The following is a 15,811-nucleotide window of genomic DNA, read 5'->3' as shown; positions in this document are numbered from 1 at the left end:
CCAGCACGGGTTCATGAGAGGCAGGTCCTGCTTGACCAACCTGATCTCCTTCTATCACCAGGGGACCCGCCTAGTGGATGAGGGAAAGGCTGTGGATGTGGTCTACCTGGACTTCAGTAAGGCCTTTGACACCGTCTCCCACAGCATTCTCCTCGAGAAGCTGGCAGCTCACGGCTTAGACAGGTGTACTCTGCGCTGGGTCAAAAACTGGCTGGACGGCCGGGCCCAGAGAGTTGTGGTGAATGGAGTTCAATCCAGTTGGCGTCCGGTCACGAGCGGTGTTCCCCAGGGCTCAGTTTTGGGGCCGGTCTTGTTTAATATCTTTATCGATGATCTGGATGAGGGGATTGAGTGCACCCTCAGTAAGTTTGCAGACGACACCAAGTTGGGCGGGAGTGTTGATCTGCTCGAGGGTAGGAAGGCTCTGCAGAGGGACCTGGACAGGCTGGATCGATGGGCCCAGGCCAACTGTATGACGTTCAACAAGGCCAAGTGTCGGGTCCTGCACTTCGGCCACAACAACCCCATGCAGCACTACAGGCTTGGGGAAGAGTGGCTGGAAAGCTGCCCGGCAGAGAAGGACCTGGGGGTGTTGGTCGACAGCCGGCTGACCATGAGCCGGCAGTGTGCCCAGGTGGCCAAGAAGGCCAATGGCATTCTGGCCTGTATCAGAAATCGTGTGGCCAGCAGGAGTAGGGAAGTGATCGTGCCCCTGTACTCGGCACTGGTGAGGTCGCACCTCGAATACTGTGTTCAGTTTTGGGCCCCTCACTACAAGAAGGACGTTGAGGTGCTGGAGCGTGTCCAGAGAAGGGCAACGAGGCTGGTGAGGGGTCTGGAGCACAAGTCTTATGAGGAGCGTCTGAGGGAACTGGGGTTGTTTAGCCTGGAGAAGAGGAGGCTGAGGGGAGACCTCATCGCGCTCTACAACTACCTGAAAGGAGGTTGTAGCGAGGTGGGTGTCGGTCTCTTCTCCCAAGTAACTAGTGATAGGACGAGAGGAAATGGCCTCAAGTTGCACCAGGGGAGGTTTAGATTGGATGTAAGGAAAAATTTCTTTACTGAAAGAGTGGTTCAACATTGGGACAGGCTGCCCAGGGAAGTGGTTGAGTCCCCATCCCTGGAGGTATTTAAAAGACAAGTAGATGAGGCGCTTAGGGACATGGTTTAGTGGGCATGGTGGTGTTGGGTTGACGGTTGGACTCGATGATCTTAGAGGTCTTTTCCAACCTCAATGATTCTATGATTCTATGATCTTTGTCTTGCGTGACTTACTTCCTACTTATAACCATCAACATTTCAGTTTTTATCTTTGCTTTTAGCATCAGAATATTAAAAAAGCTGCTTTTATCAGCAAACATATGTCCTACGGTCTAAGTCGTGTGAAACAATTTAAGATGTTATACTTCAGAGGCAAACAGCAAATCTTACTAAATGAAATAAGATGAAATAAAAATTACATAAAGCAACTTCTGTTTTCCATTTTCCCTCCTTGTAGACAAGTGGATGGTCTAAAACAGAGAATTGCAGGAAAATCTATCCCAACTGAGAAATTTGCAGTAAGGAAAGCTCGACGCTATGCAAGTTCTCAACCAGTGAAGCTGATATTACCCGCCTTGGTATTTATGCTTGCTTTCTTTTCGTCCTTTTCAAATAGAAAAAAAATAAGTATAACTCATTATACAGGGAAAGAATAATATTATCAGGTAGTACATGTCTGCATTTTTTTTAATTACTTTTTTAGAGAATTATTGCACTCATGCGATGGGATTTTTGTGAAATGTACTAGGGGCTGGATCATGCTACCAGCTACTAGCAGTCCAAAACCAGAGCCAGATTTTTCATGTGAAAGTTTGCACATACGGAGAATGATTGCTGTTGCCACATCAGGCTGAAAGTCACCTTTCAGCTAGAAACCTGCATTGGGTTTCTAGCATATGTGTTCATGTTCTTCAGTTTGGTAGGATTTCAGTCCTTGTCCTCCAGACTCATTAGGAAGTTAAGGAGTACTTCAGCACTTTCTGTTCTTCTGGTGAAAATGAAGAGTGGTGTTTTGGTTTTTTTGTTTTTTCTTATATTGAGTCTGACTAAAATGTGCAGAAGTTAATGATACTTTACTAATGCTATTCTAATTTCCCATGCTTTTAACTTCAGAGGCAGTAGTAGTGCACAGTCTATGTGTGCACAGCAATGATACTTTGCGTGTGTGTACGCTAAAATTTTTATACATGGATAATTTAGCAACAACTGAAGATGAAAAACATAATTTGAGAAGGAATTTCTTATGTTAAAGCTCATTGATATAGAAAGAGGAGTCCAAAGAAAATTAATCTGTCAGTTTTAAAATTAATTATATACTCAATTATATATAAAGACCAAAGTAATAAAGTTGTCTTGGGCTTGTATAGCATAATGCTATTTAGTTGTGAGTATGTATCTTTGGTCTTGCTGTCAAATCCAGTATCTTTTCATTTAAGAATTTTTCCATCATGGGTTAAGTAAAAATAAACTGTGTGGTGTTACTGCAGTAAGCATAAATTAGGCAGGACTACAGAATTGAAACAAACCTAGCATAATGTAGTTGATAGTGTCAATAACACTATTTCAGACTTTGATAGAACCAGTTTTTTTCTCCCTGTGAAAACCCACGTAGTTACAGCACAAATGTAAGCGAAATATTTCAACAATGTATTGTGTCAGCTTCAGAATGACATCAGGCTTCATATTTCAGAGGTGTAATTACAATTCAAATACTGTAGAACAAATGATACTCTTGTGTTTGCGATGATTAAGTAAAGATTTCACGAAGTTTTGTATTGGTTAGCATTAACTCTGTAAACATATTCTCTTTATGTGTTACAATGTGATAATATTTAATGCATCGAAACAAGCATATTGCTTACTATTATACTGAAGCATCTGGGAAGCTTTGTGCCAGGATTTGCCTTGATTTCTTTTTTTAAAAGTAAGATTTTGTAGGAATTATATTGGAAGTGTGTTGTTGGATGTATGTACTGGAACCACATTTTTATCCAGAAAGTTTTATCAACTTCCAGTGTTGCTCCACGTGGAAGGTAACAGCCTATAGATTATAGCATCTATATATAAATGCGCACGACTGTGTGTTTGGGTGCACGCATATATATACTGTATATACATGCACACACCCACAAATACACACACAAATTTATCTGTAATCCTGTAGGAAGTAACTACTTTAAGCTACTTCTGCATATGGCAGAGCCCACAAGTTGAACCCAGAATACCCAGTTTTGCTGATGTGTTACATGGGTGATGGTAAACTATCACATGATAAAATCTGTTCAGTTTTGGTTTTAAAGATCTATGAAAATACATGATAGAATCCATTAAAAAGGTGTCAAAACATTCAAAACTTAGAAACCCAGGTTAACTTTGCCCACATACATTCAGTGTCATTTTGCGTCCCCTATGCATAGATACTCTTATGCAACTTTAATTAAATGATTATTAAGGCAAATGTGATTGTCTTTGTCGGTTACGTGCAAGTTTACAATGTCCTGTACTCCTTGTGAGTGGTTATTTGAAGTTGTACAGATACTTTTATTCATGGGCTTCTCAACAGTGAGTCTTTTGGCTTTGAAGCCTTTCATATTGTTTAAAAGAAGTTTTTGTAGGCAGTATTTTTATGTACTCTAAAATGTTCCATAACAGCCTTCCAAGGGATACTCTTTAGTTAAATATTTATACAATTCCATGAGTTTGTCTTGTTTATTTTTTTTTTCCAGGAAATGATGTATGTCTGGAATGGCTTTGCAATTGTGGGCAAAAGAGCAGACCTCACTGAAAACTTACTGGTAACAATTGAAAAAGAAGAAACTGCTCTACAAAATGAAACTAGTAAGTGATCAGTTGAGATGGAATTAATAAGCTGGTAAGAAGTGCTGACATTTTTCTTTGCTTCTGTCTACTAATGTTCTGTGAGGTAAGCGTTGACTCAGGCAATGTGCTATTAAATCTGAGTATAGAAATTTCGGAGCTGCATGAAAGTTAGCGGTGGTCCTTCAATATGTTCTTTATCCGGCTTGATTGGTGCTGCAGAAAGATACAGAAAACTCGAGGATGTGAGGTTATTATTTACAGAACTTAACTGATTCTTACTAAGACATTCCAGTCTCTGAGAGCATTCTTGGAAAGTAATCCGCTAATTTCTTAAATGCCTGAAAAACACTTTTTCTAAACCAATTTACACCACACTTTAACTTTACTACAGAGGACACATACTGAGCAGAATATGACTAAGTATAAAGGAAGTAATGAAGTAGTATGCATGAGTCTGGTTTTTTACTTTCTGGCAAAATGAAACATGTTTGCTAGTTGTAAAATAAAACATTTTTAACAAATAAACTTTGACCATGGCTTTCGATCTTGATGTATTTGAAGCATAGATGTTTAGGATAATGTTTAGAGAATCGGTCCATATTATTAAGTTCCTAGAGGAACTTAAGTTCCATTATTACAACAGGTTTACTGCAGAAGTGCCTGGCTTTATCAGGTTTTATCAGGCGAGTGCTGTCATCTGTCATGTGAACTTCTCAGTAGACTTCTCTTTTGAGTTCTTCTAGAATGAATAAATATTATCTTTTCGCACATGAAACTTTTTTTAATGGTAATTCACTAAAAGTAATTTCTATTGGACCCAGATTTTAATCACACTTATCAACAACTTAGCAAAAGTTACTTTTGCCACATGATTAAAACATTAATTATGAAATGTAAAAGTACATCTAATTATGACTTACATATAAACTGAGGTGATGCATCAGACATTGTACAAGGACATATAAGAAACTCATAGTGGTAAAGTCTGGATGGTATAACAAACTAAATGAGAGTGACTTGCAATGCCAAGACTGAATTGGGTCCCTTAATTTTTTTTTTTCTACTGTTCTTCACCTTTCTGCAGAATCAGTAGTGTGCCTCTTAAATCTTAAGTGTTTTTCCTTTTTTTGTTGTTGTATTAAAACCAAAATGTAGCAATATGCAAGACGTGCAAATAAAGTAATGTTCCCATGAGTTCTGTGCGGAGTGTTCTGGCAGAAGCTGTTGGGAACTGGGGGCTGTATCATGCAGAGGCTTGTATTGTAAGTGCTAATCAGTTGTAACAGTGAAGTAAATTTCCTGTCAAATTCCTAAGCAGAGATGCACAAGGTACCAAAATAAAAAGAACAGAAATAAATCCAGAATGTTTTTCTTATGGAAATATGCAGTTTACAAATAGGATGTAATCTGAAAGTATATTTGGTTTTTATGCTTTCTATATCTTTTTTAGTAATAACTGCAGTCAAATGTAGTTTTGTTCTGGACTTTGCATCTGTGAGCCTGATTTGCTTTTAAAGATATGGACTCAGACAAGATAAAGACTGATTACCAGAATTGCTGCTGAACTGAGACCCAAAGAAAGTGATTAAGGCTATTAGCAGAGTGTGGCAAGGATACAATATTATTTTAAGAGACAGCTATCAGTACTAGATAGCTTGAAAGGACTGCTAAGGTGCTGTAAAGAAGTGTGTTAATTATACACAAAGGTCATTTAGGGATTGAGACTTCTTAGAGAGAGCTGTTGATACTTCATTTACTTCAAGTGAACAGGCACAGCAAGGAATCTGTCAGGGATTGAAAGTGGTTTTATGTTGTATGGAGCTGAAAATAGAGATGGTAGAAGGAACAGATGAGGGACATTAGAAATGATTTTTTTTTTCCCCTCAGGATTTTTGGAAATCTTATTTTTCCACAGTTGTGTCATCTCCAAGATATAAAAAGGAATTTGTAATTTCAAGAAAAATTCATTTCTTGTGTGTTTTATAATCCTGATAATGATATTTCCCCTGGAACAGAGGACTGCAGGAAGGTGGTTCTCCCACATTTATTGCAAGGTTGTCTGTATTAAATTGGCCTGTGCATTTACTGTCATTTACTGTCAGTGTTTTGGCATAATAGCTTTCCTTCCTGTGGGAAATACCAGGGAGATACTAGATGAAGTTGTTAAAGACTGGCAAGCTTTTACCAACATCAGTGCTTGCCCCGAGTAATTTCAATGAATGAGTCCTTTAGGAGACAGTCACATGAATCCAATACCTTACTCTAGCAAAACAGGCTAGAGGGAATGCAAAATACTCGCCCACTGCACTTCTACCTGTCACTAAAAGTGCAGTCTGTCAGTTATTATATATCGAGACTTTCTGGGTTTAAACACAGACAGAAATAAGCCTGAATGTAGTGGCAAAGCACTTCACTGAATTCTAAGATGCTTTAGTCTTGCATGTTTCAGAATGGTAGGATTTTTTTGGCAGACTACTAAGAAAAAAAATAACATGACCTTAGAGAGCTGGTAATTAGTTGTAAACAACATGATCTGAAGGGAGAGTGTTTTGCTTCCTGAATTGTTAATGTATGTGCCGCCATCTGTCTATCCATACGTGTGTTCTTTCCTTTCTTTTCCTTCCGTGCACCCAGCAAATGCTATAAACCAAGGCAACAAAAAAGGACCACACTTGGTAAGGTTATATTTCTGAATCGCTTCTCAAAAGCTTTTTCATCTGATATTTTTAGTCCTATTGAACATAAAACTTCCTTGAATTTTCCAAATGTTGTACACTACTAATGAAGCTTCTTAATCATTAGAGATGATGGGAATACTAATAAACATACTTTCTTGAATTTGTACTGCCAGATAATACTTCCATAAAGTTTTGCAGGACAGAGTCCTAGCGTGTTCTTGTGCTTTTTACATTACTGGAGGTCTGCCAGTGCTCTGCAACCGGGGAAGCTATTAAGATAATGTGGTGCGGAGGAGGTTTCAGTCTCATTGTAGGTTTTGCTTCCTGTTTTAAATGTTACAAGTACAGAAATCTTTAACTGATACCAGTTTATGCCTGCTTTGTACTGACTTCCAGATACAGAAGACTGGGGAATATCTGGATGTTTCAATCTGTTCTTATTTCTTCTTAGTCTGTATCTTTAAAGAGAAAGATACAGATGTTATGCTCACATCTTCTTTAGTAGACAGTATTTAAAATTGTGCTTGAAGGTTATGTATGTTTTGAGGTATAAAATCTGAGAAGCAAGGTCCTGAGTCTGAATACATATTCCCTACTGAAAAATCTAATTTTCCTTTTTGTGTTGTCTTCAAATTGTTTGATGTATCTCGCTTTTACTTTCAGATCGCAGTGAATACTATATGGATGATGTGTGCATGTTGCAGTTACTGAAGGGCCTCTGCCTGAAACACTTGGGAAGACTCATGCAAGCTGAACTGTGTTTCAGTAAAGTAATTCAAAGGTAAAAATAACTTAAACAGACTTTTAACCTTTATATTTTGTAGCTTTGGGTGAAATTTCTGATACTCCTGTAGAAGCTGTCATGTTAGAATTTTGAATAATTAAACTTCAACTTCCTGTTAAGGAGCTGGAATTAAAATACCTCTGAAACTAGTTGGAGAACCACAAAACTTTGCTAATATTTTTCTCTAGCAATAACATATAGCTTTGTGTAAATATGATGTTTTAGACCAAATAAATCAAACGGACTGGTAACGCATTTATCTAAATACATTTGGAATTAGTATCTTTATATTTGCAGAACTATCAATATAAGTAAAGATAATTCACATGGATTTCCTGTTTTTCTTTCAGGATTTAGTACTTCAGTAGTTAATGCTTCTCTAGTATATGAGAAATTGTTGTTGTTGATACTTGTTTCAGTTGAAAACTTGAGTTTCCTGTGTTACAGATTTATTAAATGCTTTAGGTGTCAGATCCGTATCTACTATAATAACTTTTCTTTATATAATATTGAATCATGTACTGATTGCAGCTGTAAACTTTTTAGAATTTTTAGAGTAATTAGGCTGAAAAAGCAGTTTTTATACACACAATTTTTCTAGTAAATAATTCAGAAAAAGTAATATTTAAGGACAATTTGTTACATATAGTTCTACTGCTTGTTATCATTTTCTTGCCATCTCGCCTTCTCTTGCCATTTCTAAGATCCCAAATGAGTTTAGTCAAGCACTTCGCAAGTTACAGGGCAGTGGGTTTTGATTGGTTACAAGTTAAAGGAATGCTGTTTCTGAAAATCTTGCTCCAAAGGTAGTTGACACAGTGGAGGCTTTTAGAGCTGAGACATCTCAAAAATCTTCAGACAACACTTCTTCATAAAGCAGATATTTTGCATGGGGAGGAGGAGAAGTTTTCTGGTAAATTAAATATCTACATTCTGGTCAGCTTTATTCTCTATATTTCTTGCACTGCTACAGTACATTAAGGCTGTTTATCACATAAGCAGTCTCCCTGCTTTAATACACACTTTCTGTGCATCAAGACTTGTCTTGGTGGATGAGCTGCCTAGAAGTGTTGCTCTCAAAATGTTGAGAGCTTTTCCAGTGCTTGTTGTGAACATTTTCTTTCTGCAATATTGGTTGATGTTATTCTATCCAGATAAGAATCAAAAAGTTGATTATAAAAGACACAGGAAAGGCCAAGATATGCAATGCCTTCTTCACCACGTTCTGTAGTGGCAAGATCAGCTTTCAGGAGTTCCAGATTCATGAAACCTGTGGGAAAGTCTGGAACAAGCAAGAATTACCCTTGATGGAGGAGGGTCAGGTTAGGAAAACTGTGAACAGACCAGACATACATATGTCCATGGCAACTGGGCATACCTAGGTGCATAGGACGTATGTCCATGAGTGCTGAGGGAGCTGGCCAATGTCATTGTGATACTCCATTATCTTTGAAAGGTCATGGCAATTAGGGAAAGTTCCTGAGGACCAGAAGAAAGCAAATGTCACCCCTATCTTCAAGAAGGGCAAGAAGGAGGATCTGGGAAACTGCAGCCCAGTCAGCTTCTCATCAGTCCCTGGGAAGGTGGAGTAAATAATTTTGGAAACCATTTCCAAAAGCATGAAGGTGATCAGGAGTAGTCAGCATGGATTTATGAAGGGGAAATCATGCTTAACCATACTTACAGTCTTCTACAATGAGATGACTGGCTCAGTAAATGAGGGGACAGCAGTGGATGTTCTTTATCTTGAGTTTAGAAAGGTTTTTGACACTGTCTCCCACAATATCATCACAGACAAACTGATGAAGTCTCAGCTAGATAAGTGGGTAGCGAGGTGGATTGAAAACTGGCTGAACTGCTGGGTTCTGAAGGCTGTGATCAGGAGCATGAAGTCAGCTGGAGGCCAGTCACCAGTAGAATAATGCAGAGTTCAATGCTGGGGCCAGTAGTTTTTAACATCTTCATTAAGGACCTGGATGATGGGACAGAATGCAACCTCAGCAAATGTGCAGATGATACAAAGTGGGAGGAGTGGTTCATAAGCCAGGTGGGTGTGCTGCCATTCAGAGCAGCCTTGAGAAATTGGCTGTCATCATGAAGAAGAGAAGACCTGAAAGGGTTACCTGAAGGGAACATGGGTTTTATTTAAAAAAAAAAAAAAAAAAGACAGACAGACACAAACTCTTCTCAGTGGTGCCCAGTGACAGAATGAGAGGTAATGGGCACAAATGGAAATAGAGGAAATACTGTTTAAACATAAGGAGAATTTTTTTTTTTATTGGCAAGTTGGTCGAATATGGCACAGGTTGTCCACAGAGACTGTGGAGTCTCCATGCTTGGAGAGATTTGAAACCTAGGTGGACACAGTCCTGGACAGGTTGCTGCTGTTGACCTTGCTTTGAGCAGGGGATTGGATGATCTCCAGAGGTGCCTTCCAGCCACAGTGATTCTGAGAATTTCTTGTATTGAGGAAAAGTTGAATTTTCTTACTTCTCTGCTGATTTGTTCAGGCAACCTAGGGTAAGGGGGTCTCAACTCTGTGTGTGGGAAAGAAGTATTTGTATTATACTACCTAACTTAATGAATGTTGTTTTTATCTCATTATCTTTTTGGATGGTGGTTTTTTTTTTTTAACTGTAAGTCACACAATAGGGTCCCAGTCTTGGAATTGTGTTCATGGTAGTTTGGGTAACATACCACGATACAAACTGGAAGTAGGAAAGAATAACTTTTTGCTCCTAGAGGTCATGTTGGCAGTATTTTATGTCCACTCTTTACAGGTATAATTAATGTGCACAGAGTTAACCAGTAAAAAAGGTTCCAGAGTGTTTTCTATGGCCATGTGCTTTTACAGGCAGTGATTGCATTTAAAAGTTAGCTGGTCACTCAAGGAAAGGTTGTAATTAACAACTTCTGTGTTTTTCTGGTTTTCTAGTGAGAAGCAAGTAAAATATGATAGTTACTTGGTGCCATTCACCCTGTATGAGTTGGGTCTTCTGTACAAACAACAGGATGAGAGAGAAAAAGCAATAAGATACATAGAAACTGCAAAGTAAGTGGATTTTTTTATTTGTATCAGTCTGTAGATGAGGAATAACTGAGTAACTTTAGCAATGGAGGCATGTGTGTTTTCTTCCTGCCATCCCTTTGCAAAATACAAGTAATTATAAATCTGTGTTCTTGACTTGGAAAAGTTGTCTGATACAGTTGAATTTTACAGTTTCAAGAAACATTATCCTTAAGACACAGTTGAGTAGACAATATCAAACAAGACACAGTATGAAGGCAAAAAGTTTCCTTTTCATTTAGGCTTCAGTGATGCTGAGGCTCCACTGCATGCGTGGGATGGAGCTGGGGAGTGCAGAGAAAGGATCTATACCACCTCTGTCCCAGAGAGCAGCTGGGGGGGCTTATGTCTGCTGCAGTAAAGGTGTTAGTGGGAGCAGGTTAAAAGCCAGTACGCTTCTGACCACCTCCCTTTTTCCTTTCACATCCTGTCACAGAAGAGCAGTAGAGAGCTAAATTTACTGCAGAGCAGCATGTTTGCTTCATCTGCAGATTTTAGTATGGGGTAGAATTTGCCTCTTGTGTGTACAGTGAAGTATATCAACCATGCAGTAGTGTTGTAAATGTGAGTTAGAAACAATCTCTTAAAACCTTTTTAGAAACATAGTAGTTTTTTGCCTTTTTTTGATTACATAATGTGATTTCCCTGTGTTTTATTACTCTGGCTGAGTTGTGTTTTGAAGCTGAACATACACTTTCAGCTAACAGCCTTTCTTTTCTGTAGTCTTCTAGCTTGTCTTTTCACAGCAAACTTCAGTAATTGGGAGGGCTGTTGAAAGGATCAAAATAAGTGAAAGAGATGCTAAGACATGGATTCAGTTTATCAGGATATTTAATTGTTAGTACTGGTATAAGTCTCTGCTCAGTTTGTGCATGTAGGTTTAAATGTCTCATAACTCAACTGTGTATCAACCTCTTTTCTGTTGAAGGAATGAAGGCTGTTAACTTCGGTACTTCAGTGCATGTATGAAGTAGAAACAATCCAGGCCAAAAATGTTTTTCTTAAAATAACTTTATTGTTTGCAGAAACAACTACAAAGAATACTCCATGGAGTCCAGGTTGCACTTCAGAATTCATGCAGCACTTGACAGCTTGAAGGTGTCACCTGCTTCAACACCTTGAATGAGGGCGGCTGCTTTTCATGCATAAAATGCATACAATAGCCTACACAATCTTTTTGCAATCTTTTTTTAATCATGAAAAAGAACCAATCTAATGATTGTTTTCTGTCATCTGATTTGATGTATGTCATTCCTTCTTTTTCTGTATAGCGCATATACTATATCTACTTGATACTTTAAAGAAGACCTTATATTTTGTTTCATAAAAATAATTTAATATTTGACTTGAATGGGGATATTTTAAAAAAAGTTGATGGTGCAATAAAGTTTAATTCAAACACTTTATTTTTTTATATGAAAACAGATGCTGGTTATGCAGTGGAACTGGTGATAATTTCTGCATTTTTTGAAGGTTTGATTGTCTGCAGTACGCTTGAGACCTTTTTGCCTCGAACAAAATGCAATGTCTGTAGATAACCTTACCCACATTTGGCATAACATATTCTGAAATTTGTGTTCCAGAGGAAAAATTCATCATCTTTGACTTAATTTCATTTTTGGAACAAAATGAACCTGTCTGAAGTGCAATATTTTTACACTGTCAGATAAAGTTAAGCAGGGCTACAAGTATAATGTCTTTGCAGGTTTGTTTCATCCAAAGTAAGTGGTTACAGGGGATATTTTTCAGTCATAGAAAAGCAGGGCTGCTAGGGACATTAAGAGATCATGTATTCTGTATTCTTGTCCTAAAGCAGAATCAACAGTCTTACGTACTTCCTGACAGACTTGTTTAACCTGTTTTTTTAAAAAACAACTTGCACTGAGAGAGATTTTGTAACTTACACAGGATGTCTTTCCCAGTGGGAAAAGACTGGGAAATTTTTCCTGATGTCTACCCCAAATAATTCTTGGAACAACTGAAACTGATTGGTTCCCATCTTCCCTGTCATGGATCTGGAGAAGGGATTGTTCTTTCCCTTTTTTGAAGCCATCTTTTAATATTTGAAGACTAACCCCCTTGTTGGTATTCTCTGTTCTTGGATTCCAACCAAAATAAATTAAAAAATTGCAGAATTTATTTATTTTCCTAATAATGGGAATAACTCTAATGCAAGTTGATTGTGCATCAAAAAGTGATTCCACTTTTAAACTTGGAGTTAAGAAAATGGATATTCTAATCACGACTTTCTACCAAAAATGTGTAGTAAAATTGATACATTTATAAGTGCATGTGTTTTTCTTTTCACATTAATACGTGAACAGCAGTATCAAATTGAGTTTCCCAATTCATATATATGCAGATTCTGCTGTCTATTCTTAAAAATAAGAATACACTTGATTTCTTTCACTAATTATTGCAAAACCTGCCCATTTTCATATTTTATTAATGCCAGTATATTTACTTCTGCACAGTAAATTCATAGTAACTATGCTCCTGTATGTGATTCTTTGCCCTTAACTCCCACCCAAGAAAAAACAGAACAAAAGAAATAGGTGAAAAATGTGTCTTCAGTAAATGAGTAACTGAAAGTTTCTAACTAAACAGTCAATATAATGTAAATGCTATAGTTATACTTCTCAGGTGACTGAGAGCACAGCTTTCTTTTATGACTTTATAACTAAGAGTCATTTAATTGCATATAAATCTGTAATACAGTGGCATACTTACAGGTGAAGCAAGAGTTAAAAAATATTAGCTAAATAAACATAATGGGTCTTTCAAAGTGGAAACCTGATCCAAAGTCTGTTGCCTTCACTGGTTTGGATTTGTGCCTATTGTAAATGCATAACTAAACTATTGTGTAAAATTATACACATGTAGGTTTGAAGCTTAGATACCTGAGACACTGAATCACTGATAAAATGCAGCATGCTTATTCTAAAATACATTCTATTGACTGTAGCTAAAGTACAAAAGATATTTGTCTTTTTGTCAACAGATTAGCATATGCTACCAACTGACTTCTCTAATTACTTGCTGATTTATACATATCTGATTATAAGCTGCAGGCAGCAAAAATAAAATGCTGTACATTATATTTTCAGACAATACTTTGAATACCTCTTTGGGTATTTACATGTTCACTTTAGGATTATTTTGGTTTAATCTGATTATTGGATTGTAGCAATCAAATGGGACCAATTCATTTTCTTGTGAAAGGTGGTGAAAACAATTGCCGGTAGAACTTCTATAATTTGTGTTTCAAATAGTAACTTACTTTACAGAAGAGTTAACTGGGACTACAGATTCTCAGGAGGGAGCATAAAGTAGTCTCCGATCTCTTTTTTTTTTTTTTTTTTTTTGTGGGGAGTGTCTTACAGTTAGTATTTTATGGGTGATTTGGGATAGAAATAAAAATTAATAAAAAGTAAACAGTGAGCTTCCTTAGAAGCTGATTTTTTGAAAGTTTTGTACAAAGTGTCATGTAGCAGTGTACTTTTTTCAGGGATAATGATACTGACTGCAGAGAGAGTAAAAGAGAATTTTGTTTTCTTCAGTTCAGCCTTCCAAAGTCAATATTAACACCCTGTGTATGTTACACTGTCTCTTTTGGGATCAGCCTTTTTGCATTCATGCAGAGAACAGGCATATCAACACAATTTTGCAATACTCTCTGTAGTGTTTTGATGCCTTGAGGTCCCCAGCCTAAGTACTATTTACAGCTCGTCTCCTTTTCTGTGCTGCTCTTCCAAACTTGTTTGTTAAAGCCCGATTGATCAAGATTCTTAGCTTTATTCTGGATTTTTTTTTTCCAACTTTTTAACAGTGGAAATACAAATGTGTGAGTGTGATTTGGAACCCTTCACTTAAGGTAGGTCTCAGCAGAGCTGTAGAGATGCTTTGTCTTCCAAATGCTGCAGAAGAAGCGCATGTCTCCCTGACACAATGCGTCACTGATGCAGTATTGTTTTAGTACATTATGTCTAAGTTAAGTGATTTGTGGCTAAGAGTTCGGATGAAAAGTCTTCGGCTTTTTTTTACCTGCTGTATACTGTACTGGGTCTTAAATACAATGCTGATTTAGTCTTACTGCTCTTTATAATCTTCACCTCACTTGCTCATGTCCCATGGGAATTTTGAATAATGTGCTGAAACTTTGAAACTGAGCAAAGCTGAGCATTTACCTATGATGCTATAACCTCCATTGACAATAGTAGTAATTATAATATATACAAGAGCAAAGCTAAATCCTTAGTTTAAGCAAGCTTAAGTTTAAGCAAGTGATATTATGACAAAAGGTCATTCTGATCTTTCTGATAATAGATGTATATTTTTTAAGGTGAGGAATAAAGTAGCCTGGTTATAAGACAAAGCTTCTCTTTGATTAAGAATTGTCTACTTAGAAAATATTACAAAATACTTGTGTCTGTGCATATCATTCAAATGTTTAGTCTATTGGTGAAAGATCATTGTATTAATGGTTTTTAAGTCCTAGCTCACCACTTTTTATCAAAAATCGAAAGAAAATACATGTTAAAGCTGATTAAAGATTGTTTTATATCTGTTCTAATACACACGGGTAGCAGCTGTATTTAGCACCTTATGGCCAGAAAAATGTACAATAATCAGTTCCTGTTATGTTTCTAGAACACCTTGCCAACTAACATATAAAAAGTAATTTCCTGAAACAAATCCAACTTAGACTTTGCAATTATTACTAATCTTAATGTTTAATGTCCTTTTGTTTCTGTATATTCTTATACTGCATAGTTCAACAAAGAATATTTATATTTGCACTGGTGGTGCGTTTTATTTGCTTCTAAACTATTGACGTTTGCACATGTTCATATCTAGTACTTGAGTAAAACCAAGGTCAGAACAATGGAGGATGAGGGATGATGAAGTGCATTCTGGTTTTAAGAGCATGTAGAAATGTTCATTGTGATGCACTGGAACAGATCCTTGCTTCAGAGGAATAAATCACATTTTATGCTTGTGCTACTGAGTGCTGAATTTGGCACTGTATTCTAATTGTGCATAAAGAACCTTCAGCTGAGATTTGTCAAAACAGTATCAACAAGGCAGGCCTGATCTCAAGTTTAAACACGCTATCTTGGGCATATAGCTCTTTTATACAACCTGTCCAGGCTGAGAGGTTGTACAAAGCTATCAAGGTCTAGGATAGAATAAAGGGTCTTTTGAAATGTAGATAGCAAATATAAAATAAGCTACTTTAGTCTTAATTTCTCACCAGAGATCACATAGTACCTTTAAATGGTATAAAATACAGGAGTGATTAATAACTAACTCATTCTGTTATCAGTTATGTCATTAAATTCAGTGAGAACTAGACAGAGGATTCTTTTAAAATCCCAGCATTACAAACTTGCAGAGTATTGAATACAGGAAGTACACTGA

The 15,811-nt window shown here is 37.1% G+C and overlaps 1 protein-coding gene across 1 annotated transcript in view; it reads left to right on the top strand.

The window, feature by feature from the left end:
• The window catches only part of TTC39B (tetratricopeptide repeat domain 39B), an 83,694-nt gene extending 68,505 nt beyond the window's left edge, over positions 1–15,189 (top strand). The window contains exons 15-19 of the mRNA XM_076363397.1: positions 1,499–1,619; positions 3,768–3,879; positions 7,203–7,320; positions 10,259–10,375; positions 11,416–15,189. Coding sequence (XP_076219512.1) covers positions 1,499–1,619; positions 3,768–3,879; positions 7,203–7,320; positions 10,259–10,375; positions 11,416–11,512 — 565 coding nt within the window. The 3' untranslated portion in view covers positions 11,513–15,189. The remainder of the gene's footprint in view (positions 1–1,498; positions 1,620–3,767; positions 3,880–7,202; positions 7,321–10,258; positions 10,376–11,415) is intronic.
• The last annotated feature ends 622 nt before the right edge of the window (positions 15,190–15,811 follow it).

The sequence above is a fragment of the Aptenodytes patagonicus genome, chromosome Z (genome assembly GCF_965638725.1).
Source record: "Aptenodytes patagonicus chromosome Z, bAptPat1.pri.cur, whole genome shotgun sequence".
NCBI lineage: Eukaryota > Metazoa > Chordata > Aves > Sphenisciformes > Spheniscidae > Aptenodytes > Aptenodytes patagonicus.
This window is presented reverse-complemented; position numbering and strand designations above follow the sequence as displayed.